General features: G+C 39.6%; 1 protein-coding gene across 2 annotated transcripts in view; it reads left to right on the top strand.

The window, feature by feature from the left end:
• tent4b (terminal nucleotidyltransferase 4B) overlaps nucleotides 1-18,328 on the top strand; it is an 80,220-nt gene that overhangs the window by 29,939 nt on the left and 31,953 nt on the right. For both annotated transcript variants that reach the window (XM_048546421.2, XM_048546420.2), the window contains exons 2-4: nucleotides 8,678-8,801; nucleotides 9,291-9,337; nucleotides 17,297-17,417. In XM_048546421.2, coding sequence (XP_048402378.1) covers nucleotides 8,678-8,801; nucleotides 9,291-9,337; nucleotides 17,297-17,417 — 292 coding nt within the window. The remainder of the gene's footprint in view (nucleotides 1-8,677; nucleotides 8,802-9,290; nucleotides 9,338-17,296; nucleotides 17,418-18,328) is intronic.

Raw genomic sequence — 18,328 nt, 5'->3', positions numbered from 1 at the left:
ACTGTTTGAGCTCCTCTGGCCCAAGTTCTTTAAGGACCGCAACTTTCCCCCCACAGTGATCGAGAACGCCCTTGACCGCGTCTCCCGCATTTCCCGCAACACATCCCTCACACCCTGCCCCCGCCACAACCGCCCCAAGAGGATCCCCCTCGTTCTCACACACCACCCCACCAACCTCCGGATACAACGCATTATCCTCCGACACTTCCGCCATTTACAATCCGACCCCACCACCCAAGACATTTTTCCATCCCCTCCACTGTCTGCTTTCCGGAGAGACCACTCTCTCCGTGACTCCCTTGTTCGCTCCACACTGCCCTCCAACCCCACCACACCCGGCACCTTCCCCTGCAACCGCAGGAAATGCTACACTTGTCCCCACACCTCCTTCCTCACCCCCATCCCAGGCCCCAAGATGACATTCCACATCAAGCAGAGGTTCACCTGCACATCTGCCAATGTGGTATACTGCATCCACTGTACCCGGTGCGGCTACCTCTACATTGGGGAAACCAAGCGGAGGCTTGGGGACCGCTTTGCAGAACACCTCCGCTCAGTTCGCAACAAACAACTGCACCTCCCAGTCGCAAACCATTTCCACTCCCCCTCCCATTCTCTTGATGACATGTCCATCATGGGCCTCCTGCACTGCCACAATGATGCCACCCGAAGGTTGCAGGAACAGCAACTCATATTCCGCCTGGGAACCCTGCAGCCATATGGTATCAATGTGGACTTCACCAGTTTCAAAATCTCCCCTTCCCCTACTGCATCCCTAAACCAGCCCAGTTCGTCCCCTCCCCCCACTGCACCACACAACCAGCCCAGCTCTTCCCCCCCACCCACTGCATCCCAAAACCAGTCCAACCTGTCTCTGCCTCCCTAACCTGTTCTTCCTCTCACCCATCCCTTCCTCCCACCCCAAGCCGCACCCCCAGCTACCTACTAACCTCATCCCACCTCCTTGACCTGTCCGTCTTCCCTGGACTGACCTATCCCCTCCCTCCCTCCCCACCTACACTCTCTCCACCTATCTTCTTTACTCTCCATCTTCGGTCCACCTCCCCCTCTCTCCCTATTTATTCCAGTTCCCTCTCCCCATCCCCCTCTCTGAAGAAGGGTCTAGGCCCGAAACGTCAGCTTTTGTGCTCCTGAGATGCTGCTTGGCCTGCTGTGTTCATCCAGCCTCACATTTTATTATCTTGGAATTCTCCAGCATCTGCAGTTCCCATTATCTCTTGTCCACATTAGTCAGTTTTTCAAGCCAGGAATTCAGCTGAAGTGTTTTTAACGGGCCAGCAGCTTATATTTTGACATTTTATAGATTTGGCAGTAGCCAGTTTTGATGAAATGAATCCATGGTACAGCAGTTCTCCTTAGTGAGAGACAAGAAAAGAATGGTTAAAGTCCTAAATCACTTTTTGTTTAAAAGTGCCTGCACCCTCTTCCCAGTGCATGCTTCTCCAAATGAAGGCTTTTGACTGAATATCGTCTTAGAGAAAAACTGACCAATTTCCCATTTACGTATTTCACATAGATCCTCTGATTTAACCATCACCAGTGAACCATGTAGATCTGACAAGAATTCAATAATGTCAATGTCAGTATTTGGTTAAAAATGTGTTTTACTGATTTGTGTCTAAATGGTTGTTTAGTTAGTGTAGAATTTGAGTATTGTAAAACGCATTTTGTCTTACTTGTGAGGACAGTTTGTATGAATGCTAACATTTTTACACCGTACGAGAGTAGCTTTTTAATAGTTTAGTAAGTGGAATCTGGTCGAGGCCTTGCCAAGGAAATTGCACAAGTTAGAGGGTAATGAATAGTTACCTGCCAACTTTGTTTGGTGTTAATCCAGGTAGGTTGACTGTGATCAAGACATTGCCCTGAGGGTTGAGTCAGAGAATCTTGTCTATTTTGTTTAATTGAAACAGGCCCAATGTGCATACAATGCAAGACTAATGACCCTAACTTAACTATATCTGGTTCTGTGCAACATAAAATGGGCTAGTGGTTAGGCAAGTTTGCTACAGGCAGTTTTGACTAAGATTTCCGTACATTTGTGAGAACCGCACAAGATGATCCACATGTCTACGTCGGTTTCCTTTGGGTGCTCCAGTTTCCTCCCACAGTCCAACAATATGCAGGTTAGCTGGATTAGCCATGCTAAATTGCCCATCGTGTCCAGGGATGTGCAGGCTAAGAGGATTAGCTGTGGGAAATGTAGGGTTACAGGGATAGGGGAGGGGGTGTGGGTCTGGATGGGATGCTCTTCGGAGAGTTGCTGTGGATTTGTTGGACTGAATGGTCTGTATTCACACTGTGGGGATTCTACAAACAAAACTTAGCTATTGATAGTAATGCTATATCTGTGTGCTCATTTGACATATGCCTGTGCATCACTTGAGGAACATGAGCATTTGCACTAAATCATGGATCTGCCATCATTGTGTGCATTGGTATTTGTGAACTTATGAATTCAGCAACCTGCACAGTTGAATTCTGTTCTATAAACACCATATATGCCCAAATAGCTGCTGTTCCTCGGCTGTCCCCTCCAGGCCATGTAATTGCAAACATTTTGTTGAATTTCATGAGAAATGTGTATTCAAGTGAATGACACCAAATATCCTACACCTTGCGTGTTTCTGATGTATACGTTATATGGTTTATGTTTCGTTTGCAGCTATGTGCAAGAATCTTAGTGGGTTCTACATTGTGCTCAAATTCACCTTTCAAATGGACCGATCAAATATTCTGTAGTTGAGAACTTTGCTACTATAAGCCTCCCTTCATTGGGTATCATAGACATTGGGATTCCTTCAATTGTATGTGCTGTAGAATTGATCTTATCAGGAACCTCATAAATAGGGTTACCATTGGCCGGAAATTCAACTGGACTCACCGCATAAATACAGTGGCTACAAGAGCAGGTTAGAAGCTAGGAATACTGTGATGATTAATCCCTTTCTGACTCAACAAAACCTGTCTACCACACACAAAACACAAACCAGGAATGTGATGGAATACTCCCCACTTGCCTGGATGTGTACTGTTCCAACAACACGCCAAGCTTGACACCTTCCACGACAAAGCTCACTTGATTGGCACTGCATCCACTTCCTCCACTATCCATACTTTTTTGTCTCTGGGTCAAAATCCTGGAATTCCCTCCCTAAAGGAGTTGTCGGTCAGCCTGTAGCACATAGACTGCAGCAGTTCAAGAAGGCATCTTACCACCATCTTCGTAAGGCCAATTGGGAATGGAAATGAATGCTGCCTAGCCAGTGACATATCCCACAAGGGAGTAAAAAGCCCAAGTTTTGTTCACCAAACAGACTTGATGCTGAAATAGAGTAGATGAAAGCAATCCAGTGAAATGATCAGATCAGATGATGTCTCATTGTACATTGCACACGTTAATGAATTGGCTTGTTAGAATTCTGGCTGATATTATTGGACAAGTCAAATCCCAGACAGGAACCTGGCTTGGTAGATTATAGTTTTAGTTGTTTTGGTTTTAACAAAGTGTTCTCTCACAATGTAAGCACATAATGCTGCAGATTTTGCTGTAACAACAAAACAGCAGTTATCACAAAAGGAATGTGGATAGAATAGAATATTGCAAATTCAAAGATTTTAAACATACAGTAAAAATATATTCTTGTTACCCCAAAGCATTCCTTTATCAATTGAAAAGAAACAAAACGACTTTGTGTGTTGTACTCTGTACTCTGGTATTGCACTCAAAATACTATACTTTTAATAATGACACCAGGATCCCTGTAACTACCACTAGGTTTTTTCATTTGTGTTTTCAACTTTTAGACTGGAACTGTTGTATATGCTCCCTGGAGCTTCAATCTAATCAGGTTTAAGTAAGTTCTTCAGGTTTCTCTTTTCTAACACTTGTGGTTTGGGATAAACAGAATTTTCATTAAGCTTAAAAAAGCCCACTTTCCAGAATAAACTTTCAAGGCAGTGTGACTTTCCATGCTAGGTCATAAACATCTGAAAATAAACCAAAGTCCGCAGACTCATTCAGTCTGGAGTCAGGCTTCAAAAACTGCTTCAAAAGAAATTGCTATGTTTACAGAAGTACTTAAGTTAACTACTCAGTTCAGACCCACAGAAAACCCATCAGTTACGAACTCTTACCTAGACCCAAACACACTCAAAATAACATGAAAAATTTATGCCTGTAAATCCCAAGGTTTAGATCACATCTGAGGCTTTCGATCCTGAAAAGTGTTCAAATTAACTTGGGAAGGATGGGTCTTGAACCTTGTACTTGCTGCTTAAAATTTAACTGTTTCATGCCACAACTGTGCAGTAGTAATACAAGTGGTGGTTCCAGGGAAACAAGCCCTTTGAACCAACTCATCTGTGCCGACCAGATATCCTAAATTGAGCTGGTTCCATTTGCCACAATTTGGCCCATATTCCTCTAAACCCTATAAAAACTGAAAGAACTGTGAATGCTGTAAGTCAGTAAATCAGGTACGAAAACCAAGTTGCTGTGAAGGAAAAAAAGCAGTTCATGTTTCAGGTCTGTTAACTTTCTTTTTTCTTCACAGATGCTGCCTGACGTGCTGAACCTTTGCAGCAACTTTGTTTTTGTCTCTCTAAACCCTGATTATTCATGTACCCATCCTGATGCCTTTTAAATAATGTAATTGTACCGATCTCCTGCACCTTCTTTTGATACTCATATGTACGCCACTCTCTTGTATGAAAACGTTGCCCCTTAGGTCCCTTTTTAAATCTTTCCACTTTCACATTAAACCTATGCCCACTCATTTTTTGGAAAACTCTACCCTGGGAAAAAGACCTTGGCTATTCACCCTATTCATGTTCCTCCTGTAAGGTTACCCCTTAGCCTCTGATGCTCCTGGGAATCAAAGACCCAGTCAATTTACCCTTGTAGCATAAACCCTCTAATCCTAGCAACATCCTTGGAAAACACTCAAATGTCTGGTTGGATATAATTCTGCAATTGGATATGATTTGCTAAATAATTGTGTGCCTGCTAAGAATTATGGTCATAACCAATTTCACTGTGCTAGTCCAACTCCTGGTTTGGTGCCCTTTGAAACTGGAAGCTGGATATATTAATGCAGAAATCCCTGTTCGTTGCAGCTATAAAGAACTTGCATACTGTATGGACTGAGATGGGACAGCATGCACAGTCTTTTTCTAGACCTACTGCTACACATGTCACAACGTAAATGAAAATATTTCACTCAAGTCCCAGTATTGTCAATCGTATGCTTTCTCTGTGTTAGATTTGGAATGAAAAGATGCATCGAGCAGGTTTCTTCAGAAAATAATTATTGATTGCTTGGAGTTAGTGGAGGCCAACTCTCTAGATACTTTCAAGAGAGAGATGGATAGAACTCTTAAAGATAGTGAAATCAAGGGTTACGGGGATAAGGCAGGAACAAGGTACTGATTGTGGATGATCAGCCATAATCATAATGAATGGTGGTGTTGGCTCGAAGGGCCGAATGGCATACTCCTGCACCTATTGTCTATTGTTATATTGGAAAAAAGTCCATCTAATTCGGATATAGAATTAATTAACACAGTTTGAAATATGAAAATCTGACTTTCTCTGGGTAACGGAAAACACACGCATGTGCACACAATAATCTTTAAGGAAAGGGTAATTCCGCAGATTTCTCTCGACGGTATTTTTGGAGGCACAGATGTTAACATAAATTGTTCCAAAGTCAATAGATCAGTTGACCTTGCACGTGGTCAAGTAAGTAATCAAGCATGGTTGTTCCCAAGTCTTAACACAGATTGTTTAAGAAATACAATATTGGATTCTTTCAGTCTCCTGTTGTGCAGAACAACAGCTGGGTTCCACTTTGAATGCATTGCAAAAGGTGCTTTAAAAGGAGGAGACACAGGTTGGGCAACTTGTTTTTAAGCAGGCTTTCCCCAACGAACTCCAAAACACAAACTCCAAGCCTGCAAGCACTGTTCAGACTGGTCCCCTGTAAATCCCAATTGTAAACAGGTGTTCTTCCTGAAGTTGGCTCAAACAACTGAGACTATTTATTATTACACATCACTTGATTTCCAAGAAGCCGCCTTGTTAAAAAAAATTTCCACTGTTATTTCATTGACTTGTAGTTTAAAGAAGCAGGTGTCTCCATAATCCTTCAAACTCTCGTCCTTAAAGAAATATTGATTTAAGAAGTAGCTTTATAATGTAAACTGTTGTTATTTCCAGTGAACGAAATAGCTAATAACCATTTTCTGCTTCATTTCTCAGGGTAGTGCCTTGAACAATTGGTCAACCTACCTAGTTTAAATTTAAATAAAGCTTGACAGTTAACTGTCAATCATCACCTTGCCAGTGCATTTTTCATGACAATGTCACTACCGATCAGAGTCTATTCTTGGAGGCAGAACCAATCAACACAAACTTCTTACATTAAAAGTATTCTTATCTTCATATTGATGTTATTTATGAATTCTGAGTGTGAGATGAAAAGGATTGACAAAATGTAATCTTTTTAGCGTTATTCAATTTGATGATTTGCTGTTTTCCTTGCATTCTGAGTAATTTAATATTCAAAGTTTGAAGCACATAGTATGTATTTGTTTGATTTCCCTTCCTGTGATAGATAAAATAGGTGCAAGATTACATGGTTAAGAACGAATGGTACTTAACCCGAAAGAAACCCGAAGGATTAGGAAAATGAATGAAATGTAATGTAGAATAGCTGTAAGCAATCAAACTTGTCTTTTCTCTTTGCCTGAATGCAAAGATTCTGGATTGGCATAGCTCTGTATGCTTCTTGGCATTGATAGAAAAATTCGTATTTAGGAGCAGGTCACAATTTTTTTTTTTGAAGCCACAATTCACAGAGGAACTGGGATAGATGTAACTTGTCATTTCTAATGCATGAAATGCTGCTCATCTTTATAACTGATCCTTTTCTCTCTTCTCCTCCCCCCCTTTCTTGCCTTTCTTTCATTATTTATTTTAAAATTATTGCTTGAAGTTTTCCTTTCAATGATTGTCACCATTTTCCGCTTCCCTGGTTGAAAGGGTGTGTAGGATGTCTGATGTCTGATGTCAGATATCCAAATGAGTATTTGAAGATGTTCAAAAGCTGAGTTCGTAGTTGAAATTATGAACTGTTTATGTGGCATAGCTCCTTGAACTGTAGAAAATAGTGCTGTAGAAGATAGATGCTCCTACTTAGGTAATAGGACTCTGGTTAAAAAGAAGTAATTCAGATCAAAAGTAAGATGTGTTGCTTTATCAAGCTGATTGTGTTGGTAATAATTTGCAGATATTTAAAATTTATCATTCTACATGCACCTATTTGATGCTTTACATGTAAGTGTTTCTGTTTTAAAACATGCAGTGAGAGTACCATAAGTATCACTTGCATATGTCATGCTTCACTGAGGTAGCACACTGAAAATCAAGCTGCACTAACCTTGGACTCCTCTCAAAAGTCAGTTTTTTTTCTTAAAAATGTAGAATTCTTGGATTTAACTGGACTTTCTCACCCAGGATAACAAAGAATGGACCAGGTTCCTGTACTTAACAAGAATGATTATTTATCACCACTAAATAGAATCCACTTAAATCTACTTGTTACGTCCCTCAAAATCACCACCAACCCCACCCACCAAAAAAAAATGGTAACCTCCCTTCAGCACATCTGTGCATGCACACATTTGAATACAGGAATAGGAAAAGAATGGTGTTATGGGTGGAGGGAAAAGCTAGAAGTGCAGTTCAGTGATTCTTTTTCACAGTCTCCTGAGGTGGTTCTTATGCTCATCAAAACACTGCTTTTCGGTTGTCTTTCTTTGGGTCAGTTTACTGGCTGGGAGGGGAAGGAGGGTGGCTGGTACACACTTTTAAAGTTGTAAATTTAAAATCACAGCATCTGCTGAAGGAAGAATAAATGGGTTTTCTTCAAGCTTAATGTAGCTTTTACCACAGACAACAGAGACCTCCAGAGTTGATAGAGATCAGATGATTTTCCCTGTCTTGTTCAAAATTCTGAACTGCTACCTGACAACCAATCGCCTAGTTGTTGGCAAGCAAAGGGTCTTTATTATGAATAACTGACCACTAGTCCACAGACTGTACAGCTCCTTTTCGCCATCTGAATCTTCATTCGTACACACGCTTGGCTCCAGCTCATCTGCACCTTTTCCTACTACTTCATTCGAGTTATCTGTAAAGGATATTGTTGAGGGGGGGAGAAGAAAATTGGATCATTCTTTTTCAATTTTTGATGAAATCTTTCTAAATCATGTCTGCAGCTTTTTTGGAATATAATAAAGTTGTGGGTGTTTTGTTGAAACAACATTGACCGCCTGATGATTATGTTCAGGACTGACAACCGTGGTCATCAAATTACAGAAAAATTTCTCAGGTTTCCTGAATTTGACAACTGTAGTACTGTAGTTAAATTAAGTGAGTTCATAATGTCCGCATGTGAATATAGTTTACAGTGTCGAAAGAGGAAGAGAAACAGAAATACAACACTAAGATGGGACTAAGAGTAAATCTGTCTGAAGTTGAGCTTTGTTTTGTGCCAAGCATTTTTACTGTTCTTTTGTAAATGCTTTAAGTGTATTATTCGTTTATATAATAGTAGCTGCCATATCTTAAACTTTTTAAATAATATTTCAGACTTCATGAAGAAATTATTGACTTCTACAACTACATTTCGCCTAGACATGAAGAGGAAAAAATGCGGTTGGAGGTTGTTGAAAGAATAGAAAGTGTCATCAAAGAACTGTGGCCCAATGCTGATGTAAGTACTTAAAAGGGCCTCAGTGTTCTCCAAAGATATGTGAAGGAAGGTTCACATAAGCTGGTGGTGAGTTGTTCATTTGACTGCAAAGAAAATCTGAACCTTTAATTCAATAGGCAGTTCTTCTTCAGTAATGTACTTATGATTATTGCAGCTTATTTAATTTTGATAGACATATGACAAAATGCTACTTTTGAATGGAAGTTTTAGAGTTGTTTTTGTTATTTTTATGCCAGGACCTCCAGTGTGTACTTTGTGCTTAAACAGATACAGGATACACTATTTAAAAATGTCTCTGATTTTGAGCACTTTTTTTCTCTCTCCTCTTCACAAGTTTTATTTGGATACTACAATCTAGTTGTAGCCACTAGTGGGCAGTAAATGTCAACAAATGATGTAGATCGGCATATTTGGTTTTACTATGACAGTAACTGAAAAATGTTCCGTGAATGATAAAGTTTAACTGATGCTAAATAAATTGTATTTCAGGTGCAGATATTTGGAAGTTTTAGCACTGGCCTGTACTTGCCAACAAGGTAATACATGGAAAATGCAAATGGTAATGTAGTGTATTTGCATGAATTTATGCCAAGCCATTCAGATGCTTCAGGTGCATCATTTTGAACTTTTTATGAAACACTGAGATAATGTGCATTTAGATTTTTAGATACTGCCACTTTCCATCCTTTTAAAGTTTATTCTGAAATCTCAACATTTTATTGACTTGATTCTAGATACTGTATTACTCATCATTCTCTTTCAAATGATAAAGATGTGTAAAAGTAGTTTCAGTATTAGTGTAACTTTTCTAACAATGGAAAAATAAACTTTAACAAGTTGCAAACTGGTACTTTCTGCATATTGAATCTTCATTTTTCTTGCAATAACAACTTATGTCTATGGTATTTCTAATACTAATACAGTGAAGTAAATTTATTTTGTGTATTTCAGCCTAAGTGTAAATTCATTTTTCTTTGTTTTTTAATTAAATCTTTCATTTCCACTTACCCTGGCAAGCTCTGGGAAGGGTATAGTTCCATTGACGCTGGCTGCCATCCAAAATTCAGTTTGAATGGCTACTACTCTAAAATCTGTTAGAAAAGAAATAGTACATTTGAGTAAATGTTAGTATGAACAAACCGTCAGTTTTTGAGTTCTTTGAGATTGTAATAGCTAGTGCTGTGTTCTTGGCTTTTGAAAGGCATTTGCTAAGATGCCACACAAAAGATGACTGCACGAGAACTCACCATGTTGAGATGATCATTTTAACACAGAGGATTGCCTAACTAACCGGCAACAGGGACAGATACATTTGTCAGTTTAGGTTTTGGCAAACTAACTACTGTGTGCCATGGGGAAAAATGCTGTGATCTTAACTGTTTGCTGTATATTAACCTACGTAATATTTATTGATTGCTTGGATGAAGAAACTGAGTGTAATGTAGACAAATTGCTGATGAAAGAAAGATAGCTTGGAATACTGCATCCAGTTCTGGCCGCCCTATTATCGGAAAGATGTGGATGCTTTGGAGAGGGTTCAGAGGAGGTTTACCAGGATGCTGCCTGGACTGGAGGGCTTATCTTATGAAGAGGTTGACTGAGCTCGGACTCTTTTCATTGGAGAAAAGGAGGAGGAGAGGGGACCTAATTGAGGTATACAAGATAATGAGAGGCATAGATAGAGTTGATAGCCAGAGACTATTTCCCAGGGCAGAAAAGGCTAACACGAGGGGTCATAGTTTTAAGCTGGTTGGAGGAAAGTACAGAGGGAATGTCAGAGGCGGGTTCTTTACACAGAGAGTTGTGAGAGCATGGAATGCGTTGCCAGAAGCAGTTGTGGAAGCAAGGTCATTGGGGACATTTAAGAGACTGCTGGACATGCATATGGTCACAGAAATTTGAGGGTCCTTACATGAGGATCAATGGTCGGCACAACATCGTGGGCTGAAGGGCCTGTTCTGTGCTGTACTGTTCTATGTTCTATGTTAGCTCAGAAAACAAGTGAGGAGGACGCGAGGCCTGCAAACAGAGGTTAAGCGATTGGGTTAACTTTTAGCAGATGGAATATAATGAAGAAAAATGAAAAGTTTATCCACTTTGGAAATAAGACTAGAATAACAAAATATTAATTTAAATGAAGGAAATGTCACAAGACAGAACTGTGTTCTTGTGCTCAGATTGGCAAGTGATTAGTCAGACAAATTGAATATTGGCCTTTATTGCAAGAAGGATGGAGTATTAGAGAAGAAAGGTCTCACAATATCTGTGCTGGGCACAGGTGATTCCATACTTAGTGTGCAGTGTACAGTCTTGGACTGTGTTTAAAGAAGGATGCAGTTGCATTGAAATAATCTGGATTAGGTTTGGTGGCTGATTTGTGGGATGAAAGGGTTATCGTATTAAGAAAGCTTGAGTGCCTGTACTCAGGTTGAGAAGAATCTGGAACTAGGGCTCATAGTTTCACAACAGCTGTTGACCTGTTTGAGACTTTTTTGGAGTTTCTTTGCTGAGTTTGGGGCTCTCAGCTTCTGAGAGTGGTGGAGACGGGGTCGTTGAATATGTTTAGGGCTGAGCTAGACAAATTTTTTGGACCTACAAGGAACTTTTAAGGTTATGAGGAGGGCAGTTGGGAAAGTCAAGTTGACCATGATCAGATTAGCCATGTTCACTGATGTGCAGAACCAGCTTAAGGGGCTGAATGGTCTATTCCTGCAATTTCTTATATTGTTAGACTTGGTGTTCTGTTACCACACTGCTCATGTGGAAGGATGGTGATCTGTCACATCAAAGATAAACCTGTTGTCTGAATGCCTTAGGTGGGTACCATGATCAGTATCTTGGCTCCAATGTTTGTTTTCTTAAAACAAAAATTTTTAAAATGAACACCAGGGAAACCAGCAGTTTGGACCTGATTTTCATCTGAATGGTAGTTAGAGGGAGCTGGGAAATTACACTGATCAGTGCGTTTATCTTTGGACAAAGGTTTTCCAGAGCCAGGACTCTTGTTCGGGATGAAAGGGCAGTGATGGCGTCAGAACTGGAGTTGGGTCTGTTGCCCTCTGTTTGGTTGCAGCCACAGGACGCTACTGGGTGCTGAGAGACGCTGGCCAAAAGACTCACCTTTGTGCCCTGGGACTTTCTCCCAGTTGTAATCGTGACCGTGAAACAAAATAGCATTCTGGCTGCACTGCCCATCTCCACATTGATTACAACTCATTGCTCCTACTCATGTTGTCCATATCAACCTGTCACCGTCGCATATCAATTCACCCACTATACATTTTTTTTACAACCGTGTAATAACAATATTAAAAAGTTAGTCACTATGGTCTTACCAGGGTATAGGGCTGCTCTCTAATGTGTGAGAGAGGGAGAGAGACGATGAGAGAGACTGTTTCCCTCGCTACTATCACTTCTAATGAAGAATCAACTGGATTCGAAACACAGGTGCTGCCACACATGCTGAGTGTTGCCAGCAATTTTGTTTTTGTTTGAGATTTCCAGTATCTGCAGTTTTGTTTGGGTTTGAATTAGTTTTATAAATAAGGGGAGCTAGTAATCAATGGGTTGAGTATTTTATGGAGTGAAGTGGGCTGAAATGAAACTGTCACATTAAAGTGAATTCAATTCCCTTAGGATCCCAAGATTGGTAGCAGATAATATTTGAGTCAAAATGTAAAGTTTTGGGGTGTGATCACCCATCCTTGTTTCCTGAAAATGAGCCTTAGCACCAATGGAAGAATCAAGTTGCAAAGCAAACCTGAGTTACTCCTTTACCAAACAGGAAACAAGGTTTGGTCTTGGCACTTTTGTTTCCATACAGAAGCAAGATGTTAAGACAAGTTTTGTGAAATTGAAGTCTGGTAATTTGAACATTGATGAAGGTAGAGAGACTGTTAACTCCCATGGATAAAATTTATCAAAAAGATGATCTATTGACTGCCTATGTGATCTTATCAGATTTTGTGAAATTAAAAAAGACCAAGTACATTACTATGTTAGCATACAGAATGGAATTCCATGAGTTGTTGGTGAGACAGCAGAAATTTTATTTGGAAACTTCGCTATCTGTGGCATTTAAGTTATTGAATTGTGGCGAAGTGACAACTACCAACAGTCTTCTGTTGTTGAAGAAAATTTGTGGATAAGCATAATGCTCGTAGAAACATCAGAAGCACTGAAAGTGCCTATGAATGTGGCATTTGTGGCACATGGAGGGTATTCAGTGATACAACAGAAATTGTAAACAAACTCTTAAGAACATTGAGGTAAATCATAGGTGACAATATGAAAGGAGAATTGTAACTAATAGATGTGTGGAAAGAAGTGCTATTGATAATTTTGAAAAGCAAGTGAACTCGAAGTACTTAGTGTGTAGTCAATTGATTTTTTTTTTCAAGTATGATTCGAACTATCACTATACCATGAACTGTCCAAAATGCTAAAGTCTTAAAAACCAAACATTAAGTGGAGGATCTGGAGGAAGATGATGGTAATAGAGATCAAAGCAGAGACATTGTACTGGTCACAAGACATTTTACCCCGAGATGCTTGTATTGGTGGCAGAATTTTGCACTGCCCAGTTTAGCATAATTGAATGCATTTCTACTGTGTGGAATAGACTGGCTAAAATACTAGAAAATTAAGGAATTTGAATTTTCGCTAATTTCGAAGGATGATGACGCACTTAAAATCTTTTGAAAAGAGTAGTTATTCATTGTAAAATAGCCACAATCAATAATGTTATTAGCATGAGTATAGTGTCTAGTGAAATACCCTTATGAAGCAAGTCATCAACCAAGAAAAGACAGTTGAAACTAGAAAATGACAACATTCTGGATGTTGCCATTAACATGACACTGAAGTGGACCAAATATATACAGTTCAAGAACAGGCCAGAAGCTTGGAATTCATTGGGGAGTACTCAACTACTGTCTCCCAAGTATCGTCTAAAAGGCACTTGCCAGGGGTGTGATGAACTAGAGTCCGGTTAGTTGGCTCAAACAATACTTAAGAGACTTCACATCATCCAGGACAAAGCTACCCACCTAACTGAAAACCGATCAAAAACATTCAACATTCACTCCTTTCAGCACTGCATAGCAGCATTAATGTGTACCCCCTACAAGATGTACTCCAGTAACTCATCAAGGCACCTTGTAAATCTGTGACCTGTACCACTGGGAAGATAATGGTTGACAAGTGCATGGAAACAATACCACCTACAAGTAACACTCCTGGCCACACACCATCCTGATTTGGAACTTTATCGCTATCTCTTCACTGTTGCTGGGTTTAAATCCTGGAACTCCTTTTGCAACACCCACACTACTTAAGGGCTACAGCTGTTCATGAAGACAGTTCACCCACACCACCTCCAGGGCAATTAGGAATGGCAACAAATGCTGTCTTAGCCACTGATCTTGAAATCCCAAGAAAGAAAATATATTTATGTAAAAACAATGTTGTTGTTTAAAACTTTGTAAATGAGTGGTTATAGAAGTGATGCCTAAGCAGGACTTGGTCCAATATAGGACATAGGACAATAAGACATAGAAGCAGAAACAGGCCATTTAGCCCATTGAATGTGCTCCACCTCTGAGTGAGATCATGGTGGATTTGATAATCCTCAACTCTACTGGCCTACCTTATACCTAAAATTGCTGATTTCCCTTACTGATTAAAAATCTCTGTTTATGTCATCCTTGAATGTATTTAACAGCCAAACCTCCTCAGCCCTTTGTGGTAAAAGATTCCATTGATTCACTTCCCTCAGAAAAAATTCTCCTTCAACTCTGTCTTAAATGGACAATCCTTACTCTGAGATTGAGATTGTCTTCTGGCCCTAGACTCGTTGTCAAGCAGAAGCAGCCTCTCCCCATCTTCCCTGTAAGATACCAAGTAAGATTCTTGTGTTTTGGTAAAATTACCTGTCATTCATCTCAAGTCCAGTTAGTGTAAGCCTAATGGGAAATGTAAGTGTGATGCAGGAAGTGTACATTATATGCAAGACTTTTAACATGTTTGGTAATCTTATAACTTGCACAATCATAGCAAACCCTCCTACTTATATACTCCCCTTTCTTGCAGTAAAGCCCAAGATACTATTTAAGTGAGTAATTACTTACGAACATTTTTTAACAATGTGACGACACAATGTGACTTGACACAATGTCACTTTACACAATGTCATATGAAGTAAATAGCGATGCTTGGAAGAAGTATGTACTTCCCATATTGCAATTGTCACAGCGATCTGGAAGAACAGAACTCGAACTAGTCACCATAAACTAGTGACCTTGATTGTCAGTAGATAACACAGGATCAGGAAAGTTATGAAGATTTTAATTTTGCAACAACTGTGTGGATGATTTCAAAATTTCTTTGAAAGTAGACAGTACCGAAATTGGATTCAGCAACTTTTTTTCTGTCAAGCAAATAAAAATGAACCTCCTGAAAGACTTGAGGGAAGTTACAATTGATATCCTATATTGTCACAAACAAAATACTTATTGGCCAAAACTGTTCAGCTCTAAATTTATAAGAATAGCAGCATCACTTACTGTTCGGGAGACTAAAAAATCATTTAACTGTATGTGTGTATATTTCATTTGCTTACATGTGGGGTTAATGAACAAGACAAATAGTGGCACAGGAATCACATGCAGTTGTAAGACTTGATGTTGCTTTAATTCCCATGGTATTGCTCACTGTGATTGAACAATTTGTGGTTTTATAATTGCGTGGATGTTTCTACTGAGACAAATTCCATTTTTTATTAAATGGCATCATGAGACATTTTACTTGTGCTTTGAGAATTCAATTCCATAGCAGTACCCATGAATTAGGGCAACTGTAAATCAGTGGTGTTAAATATTTTATATGTTCCATAACTTATGCTGGTCTTAGTCCATAACATTTTACATGAGAATTGTGTGTCTGACAGCGGGCCTAAGGAGAGGGATTGGGTTTAAATATGCTTAGAAAATGCCATTTTTGGAGACAATCCAAATTCTTAGATTTTCAGTCAAGGATCTGCCCAGTTGTTATGTTTTGAAAGCTACATTGATTTTTATTAGATGAGGGTGTTTAATCTTCAGTTATTCTTGCAGTTCTGTTGCTTCTTTATTTTTGTTGTTGTACTGATCTTGGCTCTAGACCACTGACCATTGTTAATGGCAACTGAAGTAAACTCCCAAATTCGGTCAGTGCACCAAGATCCCCTATGCTTCGCATAAATGAAGTTGCGGAGAATTGACCGAAGGAATTTTTTTTAAAGCCCTTTCCGTTATCGACCATTTCTTGTTGCAAACTTAGTAGTCTGGCTGGCATTTGAGCTGCAGAGATTGTGATTTTTCTAGGTTAGATCCTTTACTTACCTGTCAAAGTAACATTTTAAGTGTTTAAACTGAAGAACACTCAAACTAGTAATCGTTGCTCCAACATAGACAGTAATATTATTTGGAGACTCAGCATAGGTTTATGCAAAAATGTCTTCATTGTTATTTTTGAAAAATTTGAAATCAGTGAAATGAAATGAAACAGAATAAATGGTGTGGTTCCTCAAATATGGATTGTACTTTTAAAACTGAATGACATTGATGCATGTGTTAATGCAGCATTGCATCCATCTTGTATTGTTGGATTGGCTGAATGTATTGGGAGCCCATCTGTGTGTGTCAGTTCAGTTGGAGTCTCAAGGGAGAATAAGGCTCACAAGGAGAGATTACATTTAGTAAATTTAAATACTATTCCATGTCAGGTTCTGTTTCTTCAACATGGCTTTTTAATGTTTGCAAATTTGGCTTGGACTTTGCAGAGCCATGAAAATGGACTGTATTTTATGTAGTTTGACACTTAGGAACCATTTAGTTAAAGAGTAATGCTAAATATTCCAGATTGAATAACTTTGAATAAAAAAAACAAACAAAAACTGAACAGAGATAATGGGATCTGCAGATGCTGGAGAATCCAAGGTAGCAAACTGTGGAGCTGGATGAACACAGCAAGCTAAGCAGCATCTTAGGAGCACAAAAGCTGACATTTTGGGCCTAGACACTTCCAGGCCTGAAATGTCAGGTTTTTTGCTCCTAAGATGCTGCTTGGCCTGCTGTGTTCATCCAGCTCCACACTTTATCAAACAAAAACTGAAAATGCTTGAGAAACTGAGCAGGTCTGCTACGTCTGTGGAGAGAAAGCAGTTGACTTTCGAGAATCCAGTGACCCTTCAGAATTTTGAAGAAGAGTTTGTTACAGAGGAGCTTGACCTGTGTGTATTCCCATTTAAGTGCTTTTATAGGAATCCTTTTTTTCAAAATATAACCAATTGCATAGACTGTTTTTGCTTTGTATTCTCTTGGTCTTTCTATTTTCCTGATGAAATGCCTGGCTGAGTCATGCTCAAATTTGTGGTGCGCAAATGTCCATTTGTGTAAAAATTTTTACCTAGAATGAAAAAAGTAATTCACTACTACTTTTTATTCGCTGCTGTTCAGTGATATTGACTTGGTCGTGTTTGGAAAATGGGAAAGTCTACCTCTTTGGACTTTAGAGGAAGCACTTAGGAAACACAGTGTTGCTGATGAGAGCTCTGTCAAAGTCTTGGATAAAGCAACCGTAAGTATTTCAGTTTATTTTTGTATGTTAATCCTTTTTGTTGATCTTGGAGGAAAAAGTGGCAAATACAAAAATACAATTGCAGTGTTTGTTGGCAAATAAACGGTGTGGATTGTAGTTTTAAAAGTGACACTGATGCATGTGGTGTTAGTGCAACATTGCATCCAACTTGTATTGTTGGAGTGGCTGAATATATTGGGAGCCCACCTGCGTGTGTCAGTACATTTCAAGGGAGAATAAAGCTGCTTAGGAGAGGTTACATATAGTAAACTTAAACGTGATTCCATGACAGGTTCTGTTTCTTCAACACATTGACCATGGCTTGAATGAGGAAAGGGGATTCGTTCCAAATATAACCTGCTGTCGTGTGACTTCTGACATTAAGGCCTAGAGATATGTAACTTGCACACAGTGTGGCAAAAGGTACGGAATGACCCCATTAAGAAAGCCTGGAAAGAAGTATCAGATAGTAAATGAATCATAGAATCGAATCATAGAATCCCTATGGTGTGGAAGCAGGCCCTTTGGCCCAATAATCCCATATCGATTCTCGGAGCATCCCACCCAGACCCATCCACCTAATTTACACATCCGTGAACAATCTGGGCAATTTAGCGTGGCCAATCCACCTAGCCTGCACATCTTTGGACTGTGGGAGGAAACCGGAGCACCCAGAGGAAACCCGCACAGACAGTTGCCCGAGGATGGAGTCAAACCTAGGTTTTTGGTGATGTGAGGCAGCAAGGTTATGACTGTAAGATCCTCCTGTCTTTTTCTGTTTTCTTGCCTGTGATATTAATTCCTGTACTCTCTCCTCCAAACCTGTAACAGATCCTTCACGGTCAATCACAAAGGAATACTATACCAAGCCTCACTTTCACTCTGAGTAAACATTAATCTGCTGCTTACTG

The sequence above is a fragment of the Stegostoma tigrinum genome, chromosome 16, assembly GCF_030684315.1.
Source record: "Stegostoma tigrinum isolate sSteTig4 chromosome 16, sSteTig4.hap1, whole genome shotgun sequence".
NCBI classification, from domain to species: Eukaryota; Metazoa; Chordata; class Chondrichthyes; order Orectolobiformes; family Stegostomatidae; genus Stegostoma; species Stegostoma tigrinum.
Note: the sequence above shows the minus strand (reverse complement) of the source record. Positions and strands in the feature narration are given on the sequence as shown.